Source organism: Ovis aries, chromosome 26 (genome assembly GCF_016772045.2).
Source record: "Ovis aries strain OAR_USU_Benz2616 breed Rambouillet chromosome 26, ARS-UI_Ramb_v3.0, whole genome shotgun sequence".
Lineage (NCBI taxonomy): Eukaryota > Metazoa > Chordata > Mammalia > Artiodactyla > Bovidae > Ovis > Ovis aries.
This window is the reverse complement of record NC_056079.1, coordinates 1,459,079-1,473,816: the sequence shown is the minus strand read 5'-3', so window position 1 is coordinate 1,473,816 and position 14,738 is coordinate 1,459,079. Positions and strand designations below refer to the sequence as shown.

The 14,738-nt window shown below is 55.5% G+C and overlaps 1 protein-coding gene across 4 annotated transcripts in view; it reads right to left on the bottom strand.

Annotated features, from left to right (window-relative positions):
• Positions 1-13,336, bottom strand: part of ARHGEF10 (Rho guanine nucleotide exchange factor 10) — a 62,089-nt gene extending 48,753 nt beyond the window's left edge. For all 4 annotated transcript variants that reach the window (XM_027962651.3, XM_042241501.2, XM_027962649.3 and 1 more), the window contains exons 1-2: positions 13,269-13,336; positions 1,557-1,707 (exon numbers count right to left, since the gene is read on the bottom strand). In XM_027962651.3, coding sequence (XP_027818452.2) covers positions 1,557-1,593 — 37 coding nt within the window. In that variant the 5' untranslated portion in view covers positions 1,594-1,707; positions 13,269-13,336. The remainder of the gene's footprint in view (positions 1-1,556; positions 1,708-13,268) is intronic.
• Between the last annotated feature and the right edge of the window lie 1,402 nt (positions 13,337-14,738).

The window sequence follows — 14,738 nt, the reverse complement described above, 5'->3', positions numbered from 1 at the left end:
GGTGGCTTATTGTTGCTGTTCTGTCCCTAAGTTGCGTCCAACTCTTTGCGACACCATGGACGGCAGCATGCCAGGCTTCCCTATCCTTCACTAACTCCTGGGGTTTGCTCAAATTCATGTCCCCTGAGTCAGTGATGCCATCCAACCATCTCATCCTCTGTCCGCCCCTTCTTCTCCTGCCTTCTATCTTTCCCAGCATCAGGGTCTTTTCTAATACGTCAGCTCTTCGCATCGGCTGGCCAGAGTACTGGAGCTTCAGGTTCAGCATCAGTCTTTCCAATGAGTATTCAGGGTTGATCTCTTTTTGGATGGACTGGTCTGATCTTGCTGTCCAAGGGGCTCTCACAGTCTTCTGCAGCACCACAGTTCAGTTTACCATTAAACGTTGAGATCTGCATCCTGAGACACCCTGGACCACCTTGTAATGGTGTTTGCATCTGGGACTTGCATCTTCTAATTTGATTCTCTGAGCGCCTCCAGGGGCCCCACCTCTAAGAGTTTTAGGAATGTTACCTCCTGAGGTCAGGGCTACTCCAGTTCTATCATCCCAAGGAGGAGGGAAACTGATGCCAGGAGAGACGCACACATGTTCCCAGTCATCCTGCTCGTGTGTCCTGAGGATGACGTTCAAACCTGAGCAGCTGCTTGGGAAACCCTCAAAGCCACACGCTTCTCTGCCACACAACTTCCTCCCAAATACTGCTTCATCCAGACGATTTGACTTGGTGTCTAGGAAGCTTCTAGAAAAGGCCCAGGTCCCTGATGGCAGGCTGGACATGGATGGAGCTTTCCCACCTGAACACGTGATGTATGACACTGTGTACGGAGCGCTATGCCGCCACTGGAAACGGCAGCTGTGAGAGCCTCGGACCGACACGGAAAATAGTCAAGTCTTCAGCATCGTGTAAAAATGTAGGGTCAGCAGTTTTAACAATCGATATTCAACAGCTGCTATCATGTGGAAAAGAAATACGAATGGAAAGACAGAAAGCTGGTCAAAATACAGGTGTCGCAGTGGTGAGGCAAGCACGACCTCGATGATTTTTAGCTCCCTCTTCACATTAGAGGGAGCTTTTAGGAGGACAGTTTCACTTTCATAATGGGGCAAATCATACCTAAAGTGTCGCTGACTCATTAAGAAGGGGACTTCCCGGATGGCCCAGCGGCTCAGACTCCACACTGCCCGTGCAGGGGGTGGAGGTCTGATCCCTGGTCAGGGAACTAGACCCCGCAGGCCACACAGCATAGCCAGTCTATCAGCCCCATTGCTAACTGTTACAGATGTTAATTACCCAGAAAGTCATGTAAGGATTAGAGTACCATCACGTTAAAATGTGGCACCAACACGCTTCAACCCTGGTCTCAGCCTCGGTGGCCAGGCAAGGAAACAGCCACCAGCCGCGGGAGATGGCGTGGGTTAGCAGCCTGCATACCCAGCGCCCTACGTCCACACGACCTTCCAGGCTCCCCAGGGAACCCCCGCAGGTGGACCACGCCTGGAAGAGAGCCCACACGTGCCCACCCACCTGCCCCACCGCCTGCGCGCAGCCCGTTACCTTCCCGGGCGGGAGCCGGCGGGCCCGGCTGATCCATGCTGCCACAGCACTGCGCTCTGGGCTTCGGGGCGTGCAGGGCCGCGGGGAGGAGGCTCGGCTGTCACGGCCGGGTGGCGGTGGCCCTTGGTGCCACTGGGTGCCCGCGGACAGCCTGAGGGGAGGAAAAGGTGGGTGTTCATTGGTGGCTGCAGTGAGGACCGTAACCTCCTCGGCATAACACTCAGGGCAAAGCGAGGCGGAGAAGAGACTCCCGGTGTCTTGATGGCACCTGGAACCGCACGCAGGAGGCACTGGCCGGACCCCGCCCTGCTCGGGATGCCAAGTCCCTGCTGAACCTCATACGTGTGCTGAGGGGGAAATGGACACAAAAGCCCAAGCATTTTTCTTCTTCCTTCAACTAAATCTTTACCAGTTTGGGGTGAAGGGTTAATTTCTGAGGACTGAGGAGGAGGCTAGTTGTTTTTCAAGCCCTTTGGAGCAAGCGCGTCGGTGAACCCGCCGGCCTGGGCTGGATCCCAGGTCCTGCTTCATCCTTTCTATCTCCTGCCTTCCTGTTTCCTCACAAGTGGTCTGAGATAGGTGCCACACCAGGCAGGCCACGGGAGGTCTGGTCCCACGCTCCCCAGGAGGCATCCTGTGAACCAAGGACACTGTTTACAGTGTTGATACCCCCAGACAATTGCCTGGGCTCCACCAGAACCATTATGGGAAGATAAACTTGACAGACGCACCTTCCTGGTTCTCGGGGTCCCGGATGAGGCCCAGGGAAGGCCCCCACAGATGCCACACAACACTCAGCAGCACCCTCTGGAAGAGGGACCGAGTATGGGCTCCAAACCATCATGAAAACGTGCGCAGACCACAAGGGTCAGGGGACTTAAGACCTGGAGGAGCTGGAACAGTAAGCAGACAACCTGAGCCTTTCACCCTCACCAACAGACACTGGCTTCTGACAGTGAGTATAACACCACCGCTTCCATATGAAGTCAGCAGACCCGCAGCCCACACCTGCCATGTCCTGCTCTGCACAGTCACAGCAGGACAGCACACATCACAGAGGTGTGTGCACACATACATACACGTGTGCTCACACGTGCAGAGGTGTGCACATACATACAGGAGTGTTTGCATGCATGCACGCACAGATGTATGCCCACATACACAGACGTACTCACACACGTGCACAGACGTGCGTGCGGATACATATATGTGTGCTCGCACGTGTGCAGGTGTGCGTACACATTACACACACGTGTGCTCGCACATGTGCACATACATACATATACGTGTGCTTGCATGCATGCAGAGGCGTGTGCACACATCACATACACATGTGCTCACACGTGTGCAGAGGTGTGCGCGCACATGCACACACATGTGCTCACACATGCATATACATATATGTGCGATCGCACATATGCCCCAGGAGCTGTGTGAACACATTATATATTCGTGTGCTCGCAAATGTGCACACAGAGGTGTGTGCATACACACACGCACATGCACACGGAGACCCAGGAAGCTGCAAGGAGGGAACAGGAGGAAGGTCAGGAGGACCTGCAGTCAGGAGAACACAGAAAGGGGTGACATCAGGTGATATATCATTTCCCAAGAAGAAATTCAAAAATGCCTGGGAGGAATCGAGGAAAGAAGAACCTGATGGGCTCAGGGCTCCTGGGGCGACAGGGGCTGCTGTATCCCTCCATACCCTCACCACAGTCAGGGGTGGAGACACCGCCTCCCTCTCCCAGTGCAAAGCAGCCAAGTCCAGAGCAATCTGAGGACCCGCGCAGGCCCTGGGGCTGCCATCAGGGCAGAGCAGCCCCTGCGCACCACTCTATGGGACCCTAGCCCCGTTGTCCATCAAGCAGACACCACTGGCCCATGGCCGGGCTAATCCAGAGAAGCCAGAAGCACAGGCGCACTGGACCTCAGGGCTTTCCGAGTGTTACAGATTCCTTGGGTTTCTCTATCATGTCGTTTACTCATCTTAAACCACACTGTACAAATCTCATTAATGCTATTTGTCCTACTTAAAATGCATAATAGAGAGTCTAAGTGATTTCCTCTTTTCCACTGCTAACACGGGACAAAACAAAAGAACACGCCAGTGTTTGTCTCACTCTGGAGCTTGATCCTACTGAGCAACCACCGCTCACGTGCTAAGCTCCCAGGACACCAAGATGCACCGCGTAGCCATCCTAGTCTTCCTACTGCGGACGAGAGGACACCCGGGGCTCGCCCCCAGGGCAGAGCTGGCACTGGGACCAGCCCCGGCACCCTAGTCTGTGTATGTGACGTGTATGGATTTCAGAAGATCACGACACTCAGGGGCTGTTTACTTCCAAAACCAGCATCAGGGGAAACCACCTTCCTGAGAAGGAGGCTGTTCAGGAAGCTCACGCACACAGGACCTGCCTCTGGGTTTGGGCGGCTGGGTGTCCGTGTTCCGCGCTCTGCTCTGCGCAGGCATCGCCCCGGGAAGCTCGCTCCCCGACGCTGGGTGGGCAGGAGCTGGGCCTCCTCCCACCTTCTCTGGCCGCCCCACAGCCTCAGGCCGGCGCCTGCTGCCTTCTGGCTGCCCACTGGGTTTGCAGACAGTGCTTCTGGGGACAACACGGAGCCCGCTTGGCCCACGACCGACCCAGGGACGGAGGACGAGCCTGGCCTTCTCACAAGCCCCACTATCCCCAGCGGACGAGCGACAGGAGGTAACACTGGTCTGGGCTGCTGGGCCCTGGGGACTATCACTGTCCTTCTCCAGTTTAGGGCTGTGGTTTCCAACAAAAGACGGCACGTGCGACGGAAGCGGCCGCCTGGAAAGCCGGGCAGGGCACGGGGCGGGCCCGAGGTGCAGCCAGGACTCCGCCCCAGAGCCTGGGCAGCTATGGAAGTGCCCCCGTCACTAGCCTTTTTTTTTGGTCACAGTTTCATGGAAGTAGCCTGAGTCTTTGCTTCAGCGAGGTTTCCAGCAGCTGAGCGGTCTCTGTAGATCTGCAGGGAGAGTGCCATGGACACCCTGAGGGTCTGGGACCTGCTGCCTCTCCAGCGAGTATTTCCCCTGGGGGCTCGGGGTCCAGAGTGTGAGGAAGGGGGTGCAGTCGCCACCAAGGTCATCCCTGCGGAGAAACAGCACGAGTACCCAGGATGCGGGAGCCTGTCTGGGGAGACCCTGCTTGGGGCTCCCCTCTGGCCCAGGGCCCCAGCATCCTCACTGTGAACTGAGATGAAGGGGCGCCTGTCAGTGGCTGCAGGGCTGGGGGCCGACAGTACTCACCCCCTGGCGTCGGTGCCACCCAGTCACATGAGGTGGGGCACAGATTATAAGCTGAACCCATCCCCAACCCACCAGCTTGGGCCCACAGAGTCCACCCACCACAGACTGTGCTGCAGACTGTTGGGGGACCCAGGGTCCCCCACAAGGACTGGACATCAGCCATGAGTGGGAGTCAATACACCTCAAGCCGGGGGACAGGGCCTGGGGATGCTGGAACGCGGAATCCTGATGGGTCACGGCCGCCAGGCCTGTCTCTGTCTAAAACCACAAACTTCCGAGCAAGCTAATGGGAGAAAGGCTCTATCTACCTCCATGCGGAGATCCAGGAGGGAAGAGTGACAAGCTCACACGTCTTGCTGGGAAGGCTCCATGAACTTAACTCTAAGTTAAGTTAAGTCAAAAACACAACAAGCCTTTTCACTGAATGTTTTCGTAGATTTTTAAGTAAACGTGATGCTCACAGAAACAAGAATGAAGGGAGGAGAGTGGAGAGAGGAAGGGGAAAGAAGAAAAAGCAGGTCTTCCCATAAGCCAGGCCGGGAACGCAGCTGCCGGCGGACGTCTACTTGGTGACCATCAAATCTGAGCACGGAGGGCACGGGGTGCCGAGTACCCTCAGGGCCCCACTGCGGCGTGTCCTGGGTCGCCTGTCTCTCTGCCCACACCAGACTGAGGCCACTTTCGTGGGGCCTGAGTCCACTCCCCCCAAAAAATGAAAAAAGAGTGAATAGAAGCAATTTATTCCATGCAGCAAAGATTGTGACAGCAGCCGATCAGCAAATGTTTACTGTCTTTTCCAAATGGTCCTTCGCCCTGGGGATCAACCCCTGAGAATCCTGGGAGGGGCGCTCACTGGGAACCGCAGCCCGCACCCTGCCGCCACACCCACGCCTCCTGGCTCCGCTGCCTTGGCCTCAAATCCTTACAAACCAACTTCCTCGTGCACATTCCCGGGTGCGAATCGGCTCACCCTGCAGACTGAGCTCCCGTCCTCCCTCCCTGCTGTGTCCCTGTGTCCCTCCATGTCTCTCCCTCTCTGTGTCCGTCCTTGTATCTCGGTGTCTCCGGCCCTGTCTCTGTGCTCTGTGTCTCTCCATGTCTCTCCCTCTCTGTGTCCGTCCTTGTATCTCGGTGTCTCTGGCCCTGTCTCTGCGTCTCTGTGTCTCTCTATGTCTCTCCCTCTCTGTGTCTGTCCTTGTATCTCGGTGTCTCCGGCCCTGTCTCTGCGTCTCTGTGTCTCTGTGTCTCTCTATGTCTCTCCCTCTGTGTGTCTGTCCTTGTATCTCGGTGTCTCTGGCCCTGTCTCTGTGTCTCTGTGTCTCCCCCTCCCCCTTCCAGCCTGCTCTCTGCTCAGCCAGCAGGAAGGGACACAGCCCTTCCTTGGGAAGCCCATCCTGGGCGGGTCTGGTGACAGGATTCAATCCCAGGGAAGCAGACGGGGAGGAAGGGACAGGAGAGGTGGACGCTGTGGGGCTGGGGACACAGCTGGAGGAGCAGGGGACAGATGGCTGGGGGGACACAGGTTTGGCCAAAAGTCCGGAAATGGAGCCCCACTGCCGACCCGGCCTCCACAGCAGCGCTGACCCCATCCCCATGTCTGCCCAGCCCCTCAGGGTGCAGGCTCCAGGACAGAGCTCTGCCACTCCTGTTGACATGGGGGGCGGGCGGGGTGCGGTAACAGCTCTACCCACGGTGTGTCCCTCCCTGGGGAGTCACCTGGACCTCCCCAGACTTGGTCCCTATAGGCCCCAGGCCATGACACACGGGACCACAGGAACCGGCCTGTGGAGCTCCGGCTGCCGCCCACGCCATCATCCACAGGTTTACAGGCGTGGAAACGCATTGACTATTCATCAGGGCCTCCGAACAAGGATCAGAGCCCAGAGCCGTAGCTGACGCGCAGACTGATTTCAGACACACTGAGGGCGGGGCGGCCCTGGGCGATGCTCCTCGCCCCTCCTGGTCTGGCTCTCCTTCCCTCAAACCCCTAAACCAGCGGCCTGCACAGGACTGGACATGGGGTGCCCCAGACCCAGCAGGCCCTGCCCCACGCTGGCGCCGAGCCAGACTCAAGAGTCAGGAGGACTGCGTCCCCACCGCCCCCCGAGGGCCAGGGGCCCAGACTTGCAGCCCAAACACCCCCTCTATGGGCTCCTGAAGCCCTCCAGCCTCCAGGCACAAACATGGGTGTCCACGGCCATGCAGTCCAGCCCGAGAGCCTCCTCTCAGAACCATCCAGACACACGACCCCTTCCTTTCAGAACTCACCAAGGACGAAGTTAATTCTGCCTTTACTTGGCCACATCTCTGAGAAATCTTTTCATAAAGCCAGTGTTACAGTCATGAAACGGGAGAAAGTTACCCCTGCGAGGGGGTCAGCGCCAACAGGGGGCGACACCCCAGGCCCTGGTTACTGGCTGGAGCCTGCGTCCGTCTGTCCAGGCCTCCCTGTCACCTCCCCCAGCACACGGCCCGACCAAGGACAGGCCCCAAGCACACCGCCAGGGGCAGTTCAGCACTTGTGCATGGGCCAAGAGCCCCACGGACCAGGAGGAGGAGAGCAGGGAGGAGGGGAGGAGGCCGGAGACGCACCCCCACCCGCACCTCCTCCCGGGACCCACACGCCCAGCAGTTTCTTGGCGTAAATTCCAGCTCTGAAAAATCACCCTGACAGACACAGCTTCCCGCCTTGGGATGGAAGGAATTTGGGGAAACCCTGGGCTGACATCCAAGCCCCTGCCTTCCTTGCACAGGCACCTGCTGCCCACCTGGTAGACCGACCCTGAGGGGTCACGCTGCAGCAGGAATGCCCCCTTATTTATGGGAAACGCGAGTAACTCCTCCCACAGAGCAGGAAGGGCGCCGTGTGCACGTGTGATTACATCAGGCAGATGCAGGCAAAGCCGCTGCCCCCCCAGACTGGAGCCTTACGTCATGTGTTGGCGCAGCGGCCCACCCAGTGTAGGGCAGCCTGGCCCCACCTGGTCCCTCCCTATGGACGCCCATCCACCCGACCCCAGCTCGGACCACCCTGCAGACCGCAGGGGGCACCGGGGGGAGCACCTTGCTGTGAAGCCCAGGATGCCCTCGACCGCCTGGCCTCCCCTGGGTCCCCACCCCCGCCCACACACAGGGAAGATGGGCGCCAGGGTCCCCTGCCCTCCTGTCGGCCCAGATGGGCTGCAGGGATGCACACCCTGGAAACAATCTCTCCCCCTCGACTACCTGCGAGTCACGGCCTAAACGCTCCTGCCGTCTGGCAAACGCCGCCCTTTTCATTCCTTCCTATTAAATCACCGCGAGCAGCGCATGTCTAAACGCTTTTCCAGAACAGAAGCCAGCGGCAGGCCCATCAGGTTCCCTCCAGGCCCCAATCAGTTCTGGACCCAAGGCGGGACTCTGTCCTCCGCAGACCCTGGCCTGGGTCTGATTTTAGTTCCAACAGAAAAGTGACCAAGGCCATGTCCCCAGGACAAGAACTCTGACACCAGGCCTGGCCCCCGCACCATCGGGGAGAAGGGCCTGCAGGCTGAGTCCCTGGCCACGCAAGCAACATCCCACTCAGCTTCTCTGACGGACGGAGTCAGGGCTGCCCACTGCCCACTGCCCAGTCCAGGGCTTGAGAACAAAGCGTGCATTGATGTCTTATCAGTTTCACAGTGAGCGGGCCGCTGGGGCCAGGGGCCAAGGCCACGTCCCCCAGGGGGAGCTGACGGCTGCACCAGCCCGAGTTCCCGCCCCACGTTTGCCCTCCTGGCATCTCAGCCAGGCTCAGACCTGCACACGCAGGGAGTGAAAAGACACGCCAAATTCCTTCCATCAGAGCTCAGCGCTCCTCGCCCAGAAGCGGACTCTGGCTCCTGACTTGGAATCACGTCTAACTCTGGAAATCCTGGGCTGTTTCTGCACTGGTCCACACAGGCGTCCCATCCCCACCGCTAGGCAAATGCCTGCACTTCCAAGCCCTTGCATGCCACTGCTGAAGCAAGGCAGAGCCGGCCCGACGGGCAGAGCACCCGCCCGACTCCCTGCGTTGGAGACCCCGACATCCTCCAGGGTCCAAGGCCTCCTGGGCTTCCCCGGTGGCTCAGTGGGTAAAGAATCCACCTGCAATGCAGGAGACATAGGTTCGATCCCTCGATCAGGAAGATCCCCTGGAGGAGGGCACGGCAACCACTCCAGTATTCTCGCCTGGAGAATTCCATGGACAGAGGAGCCTGGTGGGCTACAGTCCAAGGGGTCGCAAACAGTCAGACACAACCTTGCAGCTGAACCATAACACCCACCAAGGCCTTCCAGGCCCAGCGGAGATGGGTACTGACCTCTGCTCCAACCCTTTCAGATCAACACTCTCAAGCTCCCTCAAGTCAGTCACCACCCCTTCTTCCCTTCAGAGAAAGAACGCGGAGAACAGGATGAAACACTGAGTGTGCACGGCGCACTTCTACTAAAACTCCTCAGCCTGTCCCGTACGCTGAGAGCCTGGTCTCCACACTGTTGAGAAATGACTCAAGTTCAAAGTTCACATCTGTTTGACTCTGAAGCCCGAATGTCCACAGTGCTTTCTTTAAAAAAAAATGATGTCCACTTGCCAGGCTCTGGTTCCCCGCAAACTGCCAGCCTCCAGCCCAAGAATCAAGAGTGAAGCCTCAGTCCAGGAAGCAGAGCCCCTGCCCTCAGGACCCGACCTCCTCGCACGTGGAGACATCCTTGGCTTCGCGTAGTTACCAGTGGGCGGACTGTTTGGGCACCCTCATCTATTCCTTTTGTTTTCTTCATAAAATGCCCAGTTCAGGAACCCAGGTGACTACCGAGTCAAGGTCTTGAAGCCTCACCTGGGCCACCAGGCCAGCGGCCCCCTGGGGAAGGCAGGCTCAGCCGTCCTCCTGGGAGCACGGAGGCCTCCCCCCGCCCCCGTGGGCCTTGTCCCCGCTCCCTTTCACAAGGGCACCGTGAAGCTGCAGCAACCTCTGATGTCACATTTACTTTAAAAAGCAATTTCTAGTATCAGAAAGTGGCTCCTGGAAGAGAAACACTTTAAATCTAAAACAAAAAACTCCTAAAAATCTTTTAAAGAATCTTTTGAACATTGCTTAACGGAACCAAAAAACATCAACAACCCACAGAAAGCACTCTCTACTAGCAGGTACCCATTACTTTCCCGACATAAAGAACAGGAAATGAAAGAATAACAGCAGTGCCCGTGACTGGCCATTTTATCATCAAAGTTTTGAAAAGGCACACACAGAAACAAAGATGTAAAGAAGCAAAAGCCGACTTCAAGGCCTGCTTCTCTGAAGTCTGAGTTCGGAAGGAGTCCCAGTGAGGGGTGTGTGCTGGGTGGGGCTGGTGCCGGGTCAGGGGTCCCGTGCCAGCTCTCCCGGGCCTCACTCCCACAGCCATCATGGTTAAGAGAGGGCCCGAGCCCCCACTGCGGGCCCCGGCCCACACCCCTAGACCCTGTGCCCCTCTGTACTGCTAAGCCCCAGAACTTCCCAAACTACACTTCCAGAAGGCTTAACTGAGGGAGCAGTAATCCTGCCCATAAATGTTTAATGCCTGTGATCCCCTTCTGTCTCGTTTGATTCCACTCCCTTTCTACCTGGGCCAACTATGAGTAGTGTGTGAAATAAACACCAACATGCTCTGAGTATCTCAAGATCTGGATTTTCATTGCAGCGTTTCTATCATGCCTCGTGCAATAAGAATACTGTATTATTCGATATGGATCTTTAATTTATAGTGACACAGCCACACTCACAGCATTTTCATTTTGCTCCCATGCAGAGCATTCTTGTTTTAAAATGCATTTTCACAACTTGCCTTCCAGCAATTTCCTAAGTGAGTAAACTGAGGTTCTACAGGAGACGTGACTCTCCCAGGGTCGGGGGAGCAGTTCCAGAACTCAGCCCAGGGGCTGAATGCCACCAGAACACCTCAATCTCCAAGAATCTCCAAAGAGAAGTTTCTAACCGTCTAGCCTCACCAGAAAAACTTCAGAGAACACCAAAATATCAAGAAAACAAAGTCAATAAAACAAAGTCAACCTGGACCTTAACAAATTAAAAAAAAAATTTTTAATAGCTCTGGATTTTACCTCATCCCTAACTGTCTATAACTGCTTTGATAATACCTGGCCTGAGAGAGAGAGAGAAACTAATTATTTCAGGAAACCATGGGAGTCTACACCTGACTATGAACAGTCACGCAGCCACCTAACTGCAGATGTTGTTGTAACAACAGTCACTAAGTCATGTCCAACTCTTTGCAACCCCATGGACTGCAGCACGCCAGGCTTCCCTGTCCTTCACCACCTCCCAGAGCTTGCTCAAACTCATGTCCATCAAGTCAGTGATGCCATCCAACCACCTCATCCTCTGTCATCCCCTTCTCCTCCTGTCTTCAATCTTTCCCAGCATCAGGGTCTTTTCCAATGAGTCAGCTCTTCGCATCAAGTGGCCAAAGGATTGGACCTTCAGTTTCAGCATCAGTCCTTCCAATGAATATTCAGGACTGATTTCCTTTAGGATTGATTAGTTTGTTCTCCTTGCTGTCCAAGGGGTTCTCAAGAGTCTTCTCCAACACCACAGTTCAAAAGCATCAATTCTTCAACACTCAGCCTTTTTTATGGTCTGTCTGTCACATCCATACATAACTGCTGGAAAACCACAGTTTTGACTCTACAGAGCTTTGTCAGCAAAGTAATGTCTCTACTTTTTAATATGCTGTCTAGGTTGGTCATAGATTTTCTACCAAGCAGCAAGTGTCTTAATTTCATGGCTGCAGCTGCCATCTGCAGTGATTTTGGAGCCCCCCCAAAATAAAGTCTGTCACTGTTTCCATTGTTTCCACATCGATTTGCCATGTAGTGATGAGACCAGATGCCATGATCTTACTTTTCTGATTGTTGAGTTTTAAGTCAGCTTTTTCAGTCTCCTCTTTCAACTCTCATCAAGAGGCTCTTTAGTTCCTCTTGCTTTCTGCCATAAGGGTGGTGCCATCTGCATATCTGAGATTGATATTTCAATTACTGAAATACTGACTGCAGATGGAGTCACTTAACCAAACCATACCCCAGGGCCAGTCAAGTAAACCTGGTGAGAGCTTAAGGGATACATTATATCAATATATTAATATTACACAGAGTATATCTCATCTTTCCTTTATTAAAAAATTATATCCTTGAAAATATGTTCAAAATATGTATTTTAACTGATGAACAGTAAAAATGTTATTCCTTGCAATGTTCTACCTGGAGGGAAATTAAGTAACTCTTGCATAAGATCCAGGACATTGGCAGCTACTTTATTTTGACTTTGTGGCCCAACCAAAGAAAAGCTAAAACTCCACTGCACTTGGTTTATGAGGTTTTTCACCTCCAGCAATTGAAATGTAAATATTATATTGCACCAAGCATGTCTGCTGCTTTCTCAGAATGTTCACGTCCTGTTAAAAGCTGAAACATTTACTCAGATTTCTACCTTCAAACTGAGGGTCTCTCAGAGGGTAAGTGTTGCCAGGTAGGGATGAGGAGTCACCTCTCCCGGCTGGCAGCGCACCTGTTTGTCTCCCAGCCATGCAAGATGGGAGGGAGGGTTTCTAAAGTAGCAATTACCTTCACCCTAAAGTGGGCCAAGGAGAAGGAAATGGCAACCCACTCCAGTATTCTTGCCTGGAGAATCCCAGGGACAGAGGGGCCTGGTGGGCTGCTGTCCATAGGGTCGCACAGAGTCGGACACAACGGAAGCAACTTAGCATGCATGCATGCATTGGAGAAGGAAATGGCAACCCACTCCAGTATTCTTGCCTGGAGAATCCCAGGGACAGAGGAGCCTGACGGGCTGCCGTCTATGGGGTCGCAGAGAGTCAGACACGACTGACGCGACTTAGCAGCAGCAGCACGAAAGTGGGCCAAGGGCTTTTGCCTCTATAGGAAAATACAAGCGACTATTCCCGACCTAAACACCCCAACTGGCCACTCCTCAGGGGACTTCACTGGGGCCTGGTTCATCCAGACCCCAGGCCGGGCCCGGGTGCCTCCTGCACCTCCGGATGGCCGGTGGGTCTCGATCCGTTGCCGTTATCCCGGGACTCTCGATAAGTGGGGCGCTTCCAGGGCCTCAGCTCCGCCACCTGCACTGTCCACGCCCGGGGCGGCGTGTGCCCCGAGCGGCCCTCGCACTGTCCCCCAAAATCTGGGGTGGGCGGGCAGCCCGGACTGCAAGGTGCGGTGGGATCGGCCAGTTCGAGGGAGCTGGGCAGAAGGGAAGCTTCCCAAGGAAAAAAGGAAACTCCCAAGCTCCGCGATAGGTGGGCTCGCGGGCGGCGCCCTTCAAGGACTCCCACCCCACCCCTGTCCGCTCTCATCCCTCAGCGGCCCGCCGCCCCGCCCGCACTCAAGCCACAGGACCCTGTCCTCCCTGGCCCGCACTCACCCTGCAGCCGGGCCGGAACCCCCGCCCGCCGTCCCTCCGACGACCCCTCTCCCAGCCCCGAGTCAGCCGCCCCGGGATGCGCCCCGGCCCCGCCCACAGGGAGGTAGGCCCGCCCACGCGCCGTGATTGGCCTAATTTCGCAGCTCCGGGAGTCCATTGGCTGTCGCGCCTGCCCGTTCCTCGGCTGTGCCCTGCCCTCGCGCCCGCGCATTCCTGCGGAGCCACGTGGCCGCGCGCCCCCTCCTTCTGCCCAACGCCCGGCTCGGTTGCGCACGCGTGGGCTCGCGGCGCCGGGCGGGCAGGCTTCCCGGACCCCCCGGACCCCCCGGACCCTCGTCTCTCCCCGCGGAGCCCTCGGGCTGGGCACCTGTGGGCAGGGTCCTCCGGCCTATCTCTCCCCCGGCGTCCCAACCCTCTCCCCATCCCCAAAGCTTCCACCCTTTCCCTTTGCTGGCTGGCCCTGCCTGCAGGGGCGTTCCTGGCTCCTCTGGAGGTCAGCTGCCTCAGACCCGCCAAGTCTTGAGGGTTTGGAAAAGCAAAGATTTCTCACATTTCCGAGGCATGTTTTAAAGCTTACCTTTTACTGAAAGGTTCTCATATTCACCTTCACTTTGCCGGTGAACATGGATTGGAATTCACCATCCTCTAAGAGCCAAAAAGTAATGACTTAAGAGGCAGAGGTTAAGCCTGCGGTGTCACCCTTTGAATGGACAATGCTAATAGGGCCTAAGGGAAACTGTTAGCCACTCAGTAGTGTCAAACTCTTTGCGACCCCGTGGGCTGTAGCCTCTCCCCCCCCCCCCGCCCCCCGCAGGCTCCACTGTCCGTGGGATTTCCCAAGCAAGAATACTGGAGTGGGTAGCTGTTCCCTTCTCCAGGGGGATCTTCCCGACCCATGGACTGAACCCTGGTCTCTTGCTTTGAAGGTAGAATCTTCGGGGTCTGAGCCTAAAAAGCATCCTTCTACTATGAGCTCATTTGAGGTGAAAATCTGCATATATGCTTGGTTCCTCACAAAAGCGCCTTAAGATGAAAAAGAATTCCGTAATGTGCTGTTGAAATTATTTGCAAGGAGCATTTCTTCGTTTTATAATTTTAAAAAGGAAGCGTATTATTACAGCATATGCTGTAATTTCTGCTATAGGACAAAATGCCAGAGAAGAATGCAAACCAAAATGACAGCTGTAGAATGTTGCCTGTTACCTGGTCAACACGGTAAATAGTGAGTCACACCCTAGGCTCCTGTCCAAATCTCTCAATCATAGAAGTAATTTCATTCAGAATTTTAGAACTTCCAGGCATCATAAAGGTCTAGGGTGACATCCACTAGGTTTGTAGAAGGGAGACAATAATATAGTTAAATGTCACAAAGCTAATTTAAACATCAAATGACGCTAAAGCCACCATGCTCTGTACAAGTTCTTTCCCTGCAAATTGTAGCTCATGTAACTCACAGCTACCATATAACGA